The sequence below is a fragment of the Coregonus clupeaformis genome, chromosome 1 (assembly GCF_020615455.1).
Source record: "Coregonus clupeaformis isolate EN_2021a chromosome 1, ASM2061545v1, whole genome shotgun sequence".
Lineage (NCBI taxonomy): Eukaryota > Metazoa > Chordata > Actinopteri > Salmoniformes > Salmonidae > Coregonus > Coregonus clupeaformis.
In genome coordinates this window covers 91,861,526-91,875,648 of record NC_059192.1, presented here as the reverse complement: position 1 = coordinate 91,875,648, position 14,123 = coordinate 91,861,526, and the positions used below count along the sequence as shown (strand labels likewise).

The 14,123-nt window shown below is 44.2% G+C and overlaps 1 protein-coding gene across 1 annotated transcript in view; it reads right to left on the bottom strand.

Moving 5' to 3' along the window:
- Positions 1-780: 780 nt before the first annotated feature.
- rfx7a (regulatory factor X7a) overlaps positions 781-14,123 on the bottom strand; it is a 37,660-nt gene continuing 24,317 nt past the window's right edge. Inside the window, 10 exon segments of the mRNA XM_045223426.1 lie at positions 781-5,235; positions 5,412-5,515; positions 5,518-7,050; positions 7,052-8,261; positions 8,462-8,760; positions 10,712-10,919; positions 11,160-11,244; positions 12,519-12,635; positions 13,439-13,564; positions 13,714-13,752. Coding sequence (XP_045079361.1) covers positions 4,888-5,235; positions 5,412-5,515; positions 5,518-7,050; positions 7,052-8,261; positions 8,462-8,760; positions 10,712-10,919; positions 11,160-11,244; positions 12,519-12,635; positions 13,439-13,564; positions 13,714-13,752 — 4,069 coding nt within the window. The 3' untranslated portion in view covers positions 781-4,887.

The window sequence follows — 14,123 nt, the reverse complement described above, 5'->3', positions numbered from 1 at the left end:
TCAAGGCTTAAAAATCCTTCTTTAACCTGTCTCCTCCCCTTCATCTACACTGATTTAAGTGGATTTAACAAGTGACATCAATAAGGGATCATAGCTTTCACCTGGATTCACCTGGTCAGTCTGTCATGTTTTGTACACTCAGTGTATATAACTTAGCATAGGGGCAATAAACAGTTTACAAAGACTAGAAGCAGACATTTTTTCCTGCTCTTCTACTAGCCAACTCATCAGCAGAGGCTTGAAATCTATCAGACAGATGGTGCGAGTGATGCCAAATGGCCATCGTTTCCCTATCATGACCTGCATCAGACTGTTTACAGATTAGCCACTCTCTGGAACATCACCACCACATTCACATCTAAAATGCTAAAATGTACAAAAACCATAATTGGGAATAGGGAATACACTTCCCACAAGTGGGGTTCCATTCATTTTGTGGTACTGCAACATTTTCTATAACCCCTATGGAACAGGATTCGAGAAAATCAGTTCAAACCATAGTCTTCCACACTCATGTGACTTAATCAACTAGAATAGATACAGGATCTATGGAATGTGTTGTTTGGCACACCATATCTTTTTAGCTTCATATTGAATAACGTAATAAGCTATGGTGAGGAAAATGACAATGAATACCAAAAGTGTGATTAACAGTAAAGTAAATATTTCAGTCAGCTCTGGGGATGAAACCTTTGTGGGACCAAACCAGAAGATTCTAGCAGAGTGAAGGGAATGACAATGCATGTAGAGGGGGGAAAAACAACGATTGAAACCAAGATATTCAAGTACTTAAAAAAAAGTTTATTGGTTTTTAAAACCCTTAAAAAAAATCTCAACATCAGTGAGCACTTTCAATTAAAAAAGAAAGAAGAAACTTTGCTGAAATGCTATAGCAACTTTATCAAATTACTGTACGGTCTGCTGTACACTAGACAACAACACGGCATAGGGTTTTCTACAGGTATAGATGAAGAAGAGGGTTAAAGGGACTTTATACCAGGTCTGTGAAAGGTACAGCACAGGACTCAGCTGCCCCTGTGCACTTAAAGAACAGACAGGGTTTGTCTTCATTTAAGTACAAACATCAGTGCTTATTTTCAATGGTTTCTGAAAAAAACTTTTCACAGATACATAAAAAAAGTAAAAACATCCAGATAAACAGAACGGATTCAAAACCTGAACATACAGAACAAATATGGATCTGAATTAGTAAACATCAAACAATGCAAGTAACTTGTGAGTCGCTATACCTTTCTGTTCCGATTGACAGGACCAATCCTGAATTACAGCAAAGTGGTTACAAATACTCTGTACAATAGAATTCTACAAACATGCACACATATCATTTATTAACATGGTGAAAGATTTATTTCAGAATATTTTCTTTTAAAATGTTTCTTTAAATTGAGTTTTATATTCTCATGTATGAGAATGAAGTAAAAACTGTATCTCATTGAGATTAATGTACATTGCTACACAAGACAATTAGCGTTCTCATATTTCTTGATTGACACTTCTCTAAATTATTTTTTCACTTAGTTAAGCTCTTTAAAAAAATATTTAGGAGGCTTCAATTGATGCATGTCCTAAACAGAGGTGCCAAAGCCTTGGTTCATTAAACGTTTAGTGCAATAACATGAACCTTCAAAGCTTGTTGAAATTTAACCATGACATTCCGGTGTCCATTGCAATGTTCTGGACACAAAATTTGTCAGAGAAAGATAGCTATGCAACCTGCTAATATATAATACTTTTTTTAAATACCCATGCTATTTTCTCACTCGAAGCAAAAAGCCAACCAATATAAATCTCAGGAAGCAAACAAAATACAAACACCAAGCTAAGAAAAAAAACGGCCTTATCTGTACAAGAAAGGGCGCCAGCGGCCAAACACACAAGCACAGTTTAGCTGGCTCCTGATCCAAAATCACCAATATAGCATTTCAGAGGGTGCAGGTGCACAGAACCAGTTTAGATTATAACAATACAGTGTCAGAGCTTTGATATTTACAAACTGGGGTTAAAAAGAGAGGAACACTTACAACAGTCAACTGAATTAACCCCAATATTGTCCTGCTACATTGGTTTTTATAAACCAGAACAGTAGTGTGGTTTTCAGCATGTTTTCCAGTGCTACAGATCAGTTGTCAGTTTCAACATTTCCTCATATTAGTTTCAACCATCCCACCTGAAAGAAGGACAATTCCAAATGGCCATATAAAAGGTATTTGACTTTTGTCAGGCAAATAGTCAAAAGACTGGGAATTTGTGGGTTCTTCTAAAAAATCCTATTTAAATGTTTTTTTCTCTCTCACTAATTAGTTTCTTTGGTATGGATATAAGGCTCAGAAGATTAAAAGTCCATAACCACCACAGGATCTGGCAAATTCACTATTCCCTTCATATGTTGCATGCCTTATTCACACACTGTTCTTCACTATACAATAAGCTATTTAAACCTGTAGTAGATGACCCGTACTTTACCACTAAATGCCATTTTATGTCTCCAGGTGAAACACGTCCCTTCACTGTTAGAATAAAACGCAGTGCATTAATGAACTCAACAAGAACATTATTCATGGGGAAGAAAATTACAATTTATACAAATGTTTTTGTAATTCTGTATTACCGTATTCCTTCAAATATTCTATTTTCTACTGGATCTAGATTAATGTAAGGGGAATAGCTTTCAATGTATGACAGTCAATTATGCACTTTAGTGCCTTTTTATAGGAATGACTTTGAATATCCAATGGCATAATATTTTTTTCCAAATCCTTGGGAGAAACTTTTTGGATTTACCATAGAAGGAAAACTATCAGATTTAATTTAATCTAAATTACTTAATATCCATCACATTGTTAACTGAATGTATGTAACACATATGAAACAAATAAAAAGAGAAGGGAAAAACTACATACATTTACATAAACCTGCAGTAACCTACTTTGACAGTAGCAGCCGCTTTGAGAAGTAAAAAAATGCATAGTTTTAAAATAAATCAGAACCAGGATAAAGTCATTTTTCCCCAAATAGATACACGACTGAAACAGGGCAGGGTCTCCTCCAGTCAATACACTTTGGTATAGGGGTGTCATAAGGTTAAATTCCTATTAATATATTCCTTCACTTCCTTGCTTAAATCAATATATTTCTGTTAATTAAAATGATACCTGCCAAATAGTCAAAGTTAAATAAATAAAAAACCACCAATGCCCTACACAAGTCTTAAAAAGCTTGATAGAGGTGAGAAAGGTAATCTTCTGTATTACATACTGTTTAATACAATATTTAACTGTCCTTTGAGCTCCATCTTAAAGCCCATTTCCTTTAGTTCTGCAGACACAAAAGTGCAAGCTATCCCCATTACAGGTCTCTATTATGATTGTTTTAAGTCTTATAAACACATACTATTCCAAACAAAGCAATCATTTTCCTTTCCTTTTGACACTAAGGACTGGGGAGCTCAACTACAGTAAGAATGTCAGCATTCAGGGCAAAATATCATGTATGAAGCAAGCCTGGAAAATGACAACTAACAGATAACATCTGTTGTTCCTCAGCTACCTGCTCTCACAGTTTCACTGTACTCAAAAGTGCATTAACTACTGGGACTTGAGAGGACATTTGAAAAGGCGAAAAGCCATAGTAATATCAATCAATTTCAAATTTCGATTTCCTAGCCTAAATTTTTGGTACCATGCACACTTGAATTTGAGTGGTCAATATCTTATTTGTAAAGTTTGCATAACGTTTCAGCAAAACTGACAATCAGACATCTTCTGACAAGTTTAGTATACAGATAGTATATCTTGAGCTTTAAATCTATAGTTTGAATAATATTCTGTAGTCACACATTCTCTTTTCAAACTGCTGCCTTTTTCCTACTACTAAAAATTCAAATTCTGAGAGAATGGAACTAGTTTGCCTCAATATCATTGCAAACAATTAAATGTTAAAAGGTCCAACGCAGTTATCTCAATATCATAATTTATTTCTGGGTAAAAATGAACTACCTTACTGTGATTGTAACTAATGTGCTGGTGATGTCACCAGCCAGGCCAAAACTCCATCCCACCAAAACAGGCTGAAATTTCAGGCGGTCTTTTCAAACAGCTTTTACACTAAAAAGGGCATTATCATAATTTTTAAACCATTGATTGATTTTGGTATATTTTTGTCTTGCACCTGGAAGCACCTGCAATCCTTAAGGAGACTTGAAATGGCAATGAGAAACATTAGTACTAGTGCATGCTACTGCAAATGCCCTCTCAAGGTCATGTACTGTACATACAATAGCCTAGGTATCTCAACTCTTAATTGAGATGTACAGGGGCATATTAGGTGAGCATACACCCCATTTAACATTCTTGCACAACAGTATGCTTCTAAAGCAGTTCCAAATGATTTGTCTGATAAAGTCTATCTTCAGATCTACTTCCATGGAAGTAAAACAATTTACAGAGGGAGGAACAGTTGCCAATTATTTGCCAAACCTCTCCATTTAGTCAACAGCTCCTGAACCAAAACTGATACAGTCTTTAAGAGATCTCTTCATCTCTTTATATCCTCTATGTGTCCTTCTGAAAAGGTACAAATACTTGTTCTTCTACTGTCTTGATTTAAATGCTCTTGAATGACTTTATGATGTCTGAAGAGGGAGAAATGGATGAGTCAGCACCAGCGATGAGCTGTGAGAGAGAAAACCAGCATATTTGTAAGAGTGATAATATCTGTTCAGCCTGGCACTTAGACTGGACAAAAGTCATTGTATCCAGAGTGTTGCAGTGTGCTATACAATGTCAATGTGAATAATTACAAAGAAGGTTTTAAAAAAACAATACGTATAAACAATTTCACCCTCATGAAATAAAAGCAAAGCCCATATTAACCCATTAACCCGACTGTGGGCTGGTCTTTACTTTCCAGCCAATCAAATCCATTGGAATTCGCAGTCTCGCCGCAAATCTGCTGGAACAGCGGATCATTCTTCAGTTCCTCCAGTGTAGAGTCTTCATATTGTCCCTGCTGCTGATTGGGGTCAAACAGAAGGTTTGTGTCCAAATTGTTCAGGTCATTGATGCTACTGGAAAGGTCAGAGGTCAGTCGAAAATCAGACCCCACAGCGTTGAGTTCTGACACCTGTCCCACGAGCTGATTGCCAGGAGTAAGGCTGCCGTCCGCTAAGAGGTCTTTAACGGTGGTGCTGAAATCTAGCTGCTGCTGCTGTTGTTGCTGCTGTTGTTGTTGCTGCTGCTGCTGTTGCTGCTGCTGCTGAAGGTTCTGGGCCAGCAGCATAGGCTGGCTCTGCTGCTGCTGTTGTTGTTGTTGCTGCTGAAGGTTCTGGGCCAGCAGCATAGGCTGGCTCTGCTGCTGCTGTGCTCTTGTAGCTGCTGCTGTTCTCCAGGAGCTGATTGTGCTTGGCTGTCACCTGCTGAGAGAATCATCTGTTCGTTCCTTGAGTTCTTCATGAGGTAACCGGGCTTCTGAAATTCGTACGCATTCTGAGCATTGGAAGTCTCTGGTGGTTGGCACTGCTGGGGAAGCTGGGCGTGGTCTCCAAGATCTGGGTGAGGTTCATGCGGGCTGTGTAGTTGGACGGCAGGTTGTTGATGCCAAGGCCCCGCACCGCGTCGTCACTGTCCCCGTCCATCTTGCTCAGGAGCACGTTGGTGATCTTTTTGCTGTTGTTCTGGCCCTGCATGGGCAGCACCTCCATCTGCATCATCACGTTGACAGGCACAGACTGGCTCCTCTGTGCCATGCTGCTGACACTAACGTCCCCATGGCTGTTGGCGATGATGTTGATCATCTCGGGGGTCACAGGGGAGGTGAAGGGGGACACCACTGTTCGGGGGATGTTCTGCAGGCCGTGGTTGCCACTCAGGTTTCGCTGGCGCACGGCAGGGCTCACACTACGACAGCGGAAGGTCCCGCCTGCTGAGGATGTGCTGGTGGCCTTGTTGTCCAGAGGGGCGGGCACAGCAAAGCCCTCCTGCTTGTTCAGGTTGGCCATAGTGGCTGCCTGCTGCTGCACCGGAGAGATGGGTGTCAGACGGCCGTAGTGTCCATCATGGTGCCTCGTCTGAGACTGATAGGACTGGCCAGGGATGGCGAAGGCATGGGGCTTTCGGAAGTGGTCGTCGACCAGGTCCTGATAGCTGGGGAGGATACTGATGCCGTTGATGGAGTTCCCCCCACTGTTGTTGTAACCATTGTTCATCCACTCCAGTTTGGCCTTGTCTGGGTGAGTAGCCATGGGCCTCTGCATGGGCTTGACGGGGCTGCTGGAGACGAGGCTGCCGTCGTGGTAGCCTGTAATGCTGGAGTTAATGGGCGTGAAGGCAAAGGGGTTCCTGCACTCCACAGGGCTGGGGGGCACGCTGCCGCTGCAGTTGGAGTGTGGAGTGCCGATGGGGGTGTGTCGGCTGCTCCCCAGGGCACTGTCCACCGGGGTGGTGGGGGCTATGCGGGAGCAGGGGCTCTCCCTGGTCAGGCCCTGGCCTCCTCCCATCATCTCAGAGGTGGATGTGGGAGTTGGGGTAGGGGTGGGGGTGTGGATGGGGGTGGTGCTGCTGTGTACTGATTGGTAGTAAGAGGTCACTGTCTGGTTGGACGACATCATGTTGCCCTGCATTATAGACTGATGGCCTTGCAGCGTCACGTCAGCTCCGAAGGCCTGCAGACTACTGTTGAGCTTCATCTGCTCCTCCATCTGCACCAGCTCCTCCACAATGCTGTCCTGGGTCATATCGTCATCATTGAAGTGGAAGTAGTCCATGTCTGTCTGCATGGAGACCTGGCTAGAGGCTGGGGCCTGGCCCATCATGGCCATGGGCTCCATGATCGGGGTGGATGCCTGCTTGTGCTCTGTGATCTGCTGGGCGTAGGCCTGATGCTGTTGCTTACCTCCCTCCAGCTGGTCCCCAGCCCACATGGTGTTCCTCAGGTCACTCACAGCAGACTGCTCCAGTAGGGCAGAGTTGTTGGGCATGGCTTGCATGTTACCCGTCATGTGCTGCTGGTGCTGAATTTCGTGCATGACCAACTGGGGCACTAACGTTGCCGATGCTGCTAGTGTCCATGGTGGTCGGAGTGTCTCTTCTCTGCACGGAGCTCTGTGGTTTGACAACAGTCTGGAAGCCTCTGGTTCCGATGGGGGAATCAGAGAGTGACAAGATTCGAGTTGGGACAGTGGAGTTCAGTTTCACAGTAACTTTGCCGATGGCTGGTGCACTTTCAGGTCTGACCGGGGTTCCTGCCCTGGGGAGTTTCTTCACTCCTGCACCAATCCCATGTCTGTAACCATCGGAGCCCCCAACAGGCTGCTGGGAGATGAAGACCCTTTTGACAGGCGTGGGATAAGACTCTGGGCCGACGCCTGGGCGCTTCCTGGGGCTCTTGGAGGCGATGAGTGATGTAGCAACAGTGCCGCCATTGGGTGACAGAGTGGTGCTGGTATTCTGATTGGAGACCGTCAAATACAAAGTGCTTTCGTTATTGGTGTTATTGCTACCAGCTGTAGCTGCCACAGTGTTGTTGCTCAAAGAGGACTTTCCGTTGCATTTGGTTCCAGCCATTGCCTCCAGTCCCAGGGAGCCTTTAGTGTGAGGTGTGGGCACACTGGCAGCCCTTGGTACAGCCCCTCCAGCCCTCTGGCCCCCTGCAGCTTCCTCAGTCATAGTAAGCCGGCTAGCAACCAGGGCCGGGCTGCCCTCACTTATGGCTTCACCCTCCATCATCTTGATGTCGATGGTAGGGGTGGTGGTGGCCCGGCCTGACCTGGCTAAGGGGGACAGGATGGGGGCTGCAGAGCCACTCCTGGCCCGTGGGCTGGGCCTGCTCTCCTCCAGGGCCACAGTGCTGCCCATGCCAGCAGAGGCAGGCCGTAAGGTGGTGTTGGTTAGGGTGGTTGTAGTGCTGCAGTTGGGAGCCAGGGATATGGTGGTCATCTTGACCACGTTGACAGAGGTGACGTGGGGCGTGGGCTGCATCACCGTCTTGATGGGGCTGTTGGTGATGAGCAGGGTGGGGGGCGAGCGCAGGGTGATGGCGCTGGTAGCTGAGGGTTTAGGCAGGATCTGGGCATAGCGGTGTCGGGCAGAGCGGTCCCCGACAGGGCTGGCTGAGATGTTCTGAGGGGTCTTGGGACACTTGACAGGCTGCATTGACTGGGTCACCACCTGGAAGTTGACAGGCAGAATCTTGCCCTCCGATGTTCCCACAGGACTGGGGGACATCAGCTGCCTGCTCCTCTGTACCTGCATATACAGCAAAGCAAAACAAGACACAAAAAAGTATTATCAAGATGTAAAAGTTATGAATAGCTTCTGTTGCACATGTGATATAGGCAACACAAAGTTATCGCTTGTATAGACGAGTAACAGGAACATTGCAAAGACAGTGGGATATATACAGTAAGCTTAGACAAACACAGAAGTAGAATACAAGCTTAGCTTACCGTAATGGGGCTGGGGACTGCAGCTACCACAATGCCAATGGTGGGATGTGGGGAGAGCAGGGCTGGGCTTCTACAGGTAATGGAGCCAACCCCAGGCGTGCCCACGTCAGCCCGCCTGGCCTGAGCCTCTCCGGGGAGGGGGGAGTGCAGCATCTGCTCCTGCTGCTTCTTCTGGATCTTCCGCTGGAGCTGCTGCTTGGCATCGATGGAGGGAGAGGGCAGGGTCTTCACTTGGGGCTGGAAGGAGTGGGCTTCAGCTGTGGGGGCGAATGCTGAGAATTGCAGCGGCGTTTTAACTCCTAAAAGGGAGGAGACAGAGGAAGACCGAAACAGGTTAACACATGTTTTGGGTAAACAAATTGCCATGGTCCTCCTAGGCAGAGCAGCTTCTATTTTGCAGAAAGCATAACAATCCCACTGGGCACACACTGCTTGAATAAACATTGTTTTCACATCATTTCAATGAAATGACGATGAACCAATGTGGAATAGATGTTGAATTGACGTCTATGCCTAGTGTGATGGCTTTTAGGGACTGACAGGAGGTGGTATGTAAATGCACTATAGCTGGTCATTGAGAAGAAGCTGCCACTAGATGGAAACCTTTCACTGTTCATCATACATGAGACTGAAGTTTGACTATCAACACATACAGTGCATTCGGACAGTATTCAGACGCCTTGACTTTTTCCACATTTTGTTACAGCCTTATTCTAAAATGGATTAAATTAATTTTTTTCCCTCATCAATCTACACATATGACAAAGCAAAAACAGGTTTTGCAAATGTATTAAAAATTTAAAAACAGAAATACCTTATTTACATAAGTATTCAGACCCTTTGCTATGAGACTCGAAATTGAGCTCAGGTGCATCCTGTTTCCATTGATCATCCTTGAGATGTTTCTACAACTTGATTGGAGTCCACCTGTGGGAAATTCAATTGATTGGACGTGATTTGGAAAGGCACACACCTGTCTATATAAGGTCCCACAGTTGACAGTGCATGTCAGAGCAAAAACCAAGCCATGAGGTCGAAGGAATTGTCCGTAGAGCTCCGAGACAGGATTGTGTCAAGACACAGATCTGGGGAAGGGTACTAAAAAAATGTCTGCAGCATTGAAGGTCCCCAAGAACACAGTGGCCTCCATCATTCTTAAATGGAAGAAGTTTAGAACCACCAAGACTCTTCCTAGAGCTGTCCGCCCAGCCAAACTGAGCAATCGGGGGAGAAGGGCCTTGGTCAGGGAGGTGACCAAGAACCTGACGGTCAATGAAAGAGCTCCAGCGTTCCTCTGTGGAGATGGGAGAACCTTCCAGAAGGACAGCAATCTCTGTAGCACTCCACCAATCAGGCCTTTATGGTAGAGTGGCCAGACGGAAGCCACTCCTCAGTAAAAGGAACATGACAGCCCGCTTGGAGTTTTCCAAAAGGCACCTAAAGGACTCAGACCATGAGAAACAAGATTCTCTGGTCTGATGAAACCAAGATTGAACTCTTTGGCCTGAATGCCAAGCGTCATGCCTGGAGGAAAACTGGCACCATCCTTACGGTGAATCATGGTGGTGGCAGCATCATGCTGTGGGGATGTTTATCAGTGGCAGGGACTGGGAGACTAGTCAGGATCGAGGGAAAGATGAACGGAGCAAAGTACAGAGAGATCCTTGATGAAAACCTGCTCCAGAGCGCTCAGGACTTCAGACTGGGGCGAAGGTTCACCTTCCAACAGGACAACAACCCTAAGCACACAGTCAAGACAACGCAGGAGTGGCTTCGGGACAAGTCTCTGAATGTCCTTGAGTGGCCCAGCCAGAGCCCGGACTTGAAACCGATCTAACATATCTGGAGAGACCTGAAAATAGCTTTGCAGCGACGCTCCCCATCCAACCTGACAGAGCTTGAGAGGCTCTGCAGAGAAGAATGGGAGAAACTCCCCAAATACAGGTGTGCCAAGCTTGTAGAGTCATACCCAGGAAGACTCAAGGCTGTAATCGCTGAAAAAAGATGCTTCAACAAAGTACTAAGTAAAGGGTTTGAATACTTATGTAAAATGTGATACCCGTTTTTTAATTTTAATACATTTGCAAAATGTCTAAAAACCAGTTTTTGCTTTGTCATTATGGGGTAGTGTGTGTAGATTGATGAGGGGGGAAAAAAACATTTAATCAATTTCAAAATAAGGCTGTAACGTAACAAAATGTGGAAAAGGTCAAGGGGTCTGAATACTTTCTGAATGCACTGTATTGTCACCTGTTGGTGTACCAGTCATGACCGTGAGGGCTGCCACAGATTTGGTGCCGATGTAGTGGCTGTTGAGGAGGAAGCGAGCCAGGTCCTCCACAGCATCAAACTGGCGGCTCAGCACCTTCTGGGCCCATTCACACACCAGGCCACAGGCCGCAGAGCGCACCTCCTCATCCGCACTGCACAGCTGACCTGAGGGCTCCAGCACCTCACACTGAAGCACAACACAGACACATGTACAGGTATTAGGAATTATAGTCGTATATATCCCTGTATCATTTTCAGTTCAATATGAAGCCTCAAAATGTGGTCCTTTAACACATTACATTAAATAAAGTTATGTTATGGTTGGACTACAGTTAGGCAAACCTTTCATGCTTATTTATTTATTTTCTTGAAAATCTATTTAAGTAAGGTAAAGACCTTGAGAGAGGAAGGCGTACAGATAACTTACCCCGTCCCCTGTTTTATGTAACTCCAGGTTGGGTAAAGATGGCATGTGGACAAAGGCTTTCTTCCTCAGTCCACTATAGCAGTATGTGAGCAGGGGTTAAGGTCAAAAACACTGAACGGTCAAACATTTAAGAGTTAATTTATGGATGTGCTAAAATGTGTTGGTTGTTTGTCTGTAAAGAGCAGGGCATTAGTGCTTCAGGGACCATTCTAGCACTGAGAGACTGGGATTGCCCCACAGGATAGGGTAAGAAACGTGCCTCAGGGCAGAAGGTCAGTTGTCACCCACAGACGGATCTGAGGAAGAGCCTTCTCACCCGAAGCTGAAAACAGCTATCTCCCAGCCAGCATCAGTTTCTAGTCACTCCACTACTAATCCCTTAGCCCCTCAGGCCTCTCTCACTCCCACTGAACCTTCTCTTCCCCCTCCAACCTTCATGCTGTGACCAACCCCACTGCCCAAAATAAGGCGGTATGGATTTGTGGTGAGAGCTAGCCTTTTATCAGACGCTGGTGTGAGAGGGTGACAGCAGGTGCTCCCTGCTGAACACTTACAGACACTTAGGAGGTGTCTCACGCAACCAGGCAAAGAGCTACTCAGAGTTATAGCACAGTTATGAATGACTCACTTTCTCTCACACAAAACAAATAATAAAATATAGACAAATAGGTCCAAGAGTGTGATCTTGAATTAACTTGTACCTTCGTAGAGTGTGTATTACATTTGGAAACAGAAAATAGTTCATTTAAAAAGAGAGATATAGATTACTAAGCAAGCCACAGCTCAAGATGTTCTGACTTGGTCTGATTTGACTTGGGCGCTCATATTGAGTTTCAGTTGCTATTGCAACCGCCATATAAAAACAAGGTCTATTTCAGAAAGGCTCCGCATTGAAAATAAAAAGTGCATGCATATGCAAGTATAAGTATATAAAATGTATGCACTCACTAAGTTGCTCTGGATAAGAGCGTCTGCTAAATGACTAAAATGTAAATGTATATTATACTATTATTTTTTTTTACTCCACCTCAACAAAATAAGAATAAACTCATTTGTCACTATACTAATTTAACAGACACTAATCTCATTGGAGACTGTAGCTTTGCCAAGTCTAGAGTCGTGATCTCATGGAAAAGACATTGAAAAGACATTTCACAAATTGTTTCCTGAAGGTCAAGTACACAGTGATTCCCCTAAGTGTCTCTGTCCTACTCTACTGCTCTCCAGGCAGAGGCCGCTTTATTTGATTTCATTTCAGTTCTATATTTAGAGTCTCCATGAACTGAGACAACAGATGTTCTGCGACCAGAGTCCAGAGAGGCCAGATTGTTCGCTACAAACCATTCCAGTGAAGGATATTTTGATTTTCCTCTCATGCCAAGTCGACGTGCCTTCATGTTTGGAAATACATTTTTCATGATCTTTCCAAAGTCCGCCGCACTCAGTGGGTGGTAGCAGAGATTGTCACAATAGCTCCTGAAACAGACAGACAGACAGAGAGTAAACATTTGTTCGTCAGGGGTAAGTAAAGTTCAGACAAACAAGGCATTGGAAATCTCAGTAAAACAAATAAACAATGTTAAATATCAAATAAAGACAGTATCAAATAAAGAGTCACACAAAAACAGTGACATCTGGGTGAAGACGTTCCCAAAGAAATCAGAACCATTATTAGTACTTTCATTTGCAATGAATGAGGACGTCAAACTGTGTGCTACGTAACAGTCACATAGCATTTCAATGACTGTTTCAGACTTTCCGTTCTAGTGTTACCAACACATGGTGCACATCTTTTCCCATGCTTTCTACATCTATCTATATTGGTGCTTTGGCTGGCAGTATGTAGATCCTTCATAGCTGGCAGTGTACGGTAAAGGATTATTTCTTTAGTAACAGTGCTTAATGCCAAATGCTATGTACTTTCATAACATGCATCTCACGTCATAAAATAAAACTGCCATACAAATGTGTACCTTGTTCTTGTGAAACCTCTTAGAAGTCAAGTGTTCATGGAAATCAAATTCAAAAGTAAATCCATCCATTTCCACCTGGTATGGAATTTAACCTGTCAGGTATTCCAAACACCCTAAATAGCTGTACACAGTGTATCAATATGTTTCTAAATTGGTGTGGTGTCCGTTTCCAGAACATCAAAACAGGATGACAGTGTTTTCTGTTTGTATTTAACAGTGCTAGTGATTTGAAAATGACCCGAGCTGGGCAAAGTCCCCTTGGCTTCACACTTCCCTATGTCCCATTTCTCACAGTCAGATACCCACTTGTACTCGTCATAGACCTCCTGTTTGGGCAGAGAGGTTTCTGGGTGTTCCTCTAGGTGATTGCGGATCCAGTTGAACGCGTGCATCTGCTGAGTGCGGCTTGATGACATGGAGCTCTGATCACTGCTAGAGAAAGCAGGAGAAAATAGGTTATTTACAGTACAATCACAAAAAAACATGACTGCCGAATCTACCTTTCCCGCCCCATTTTTCAAATCCAACCAACACAAATCCCCCCCATGTCTCTGTGTTTTAAGTGAGAGAGGTTTATGTACCATGAGAGTTCTCCAGGACTGGCAGACCCTCTCTCAGTCCTGATGGGCATCGTGTGCAGTGTTGGGGGGTTGAGGTGGTGGAGGTGATGAGGATTAGATGTGGAGAACAAGTAGGAATTGATCATTGCTTTTCAATCAAGGTATGATAATGACAACATCAATGAGCAGTGTGTGTCACCTGATCCTAAACTAACTTCAAGCCACTTCCCGGGCCCCTGGACACTTTTGTAGATGTGAGAGGATTGGATAAGTTCAAGTAATATAGGGAAATTCCTCTTAGCCTATCAGAAGGCAAGGTAAAGCTATAACAGTATTCCTTAGGCCTAATACATATCCAATCCTATTTAGATCTACACACATTCCTAGGGAGTAGGGGCTTCGGTCGATTTGGAATTAAGCGTGTTGTGTGT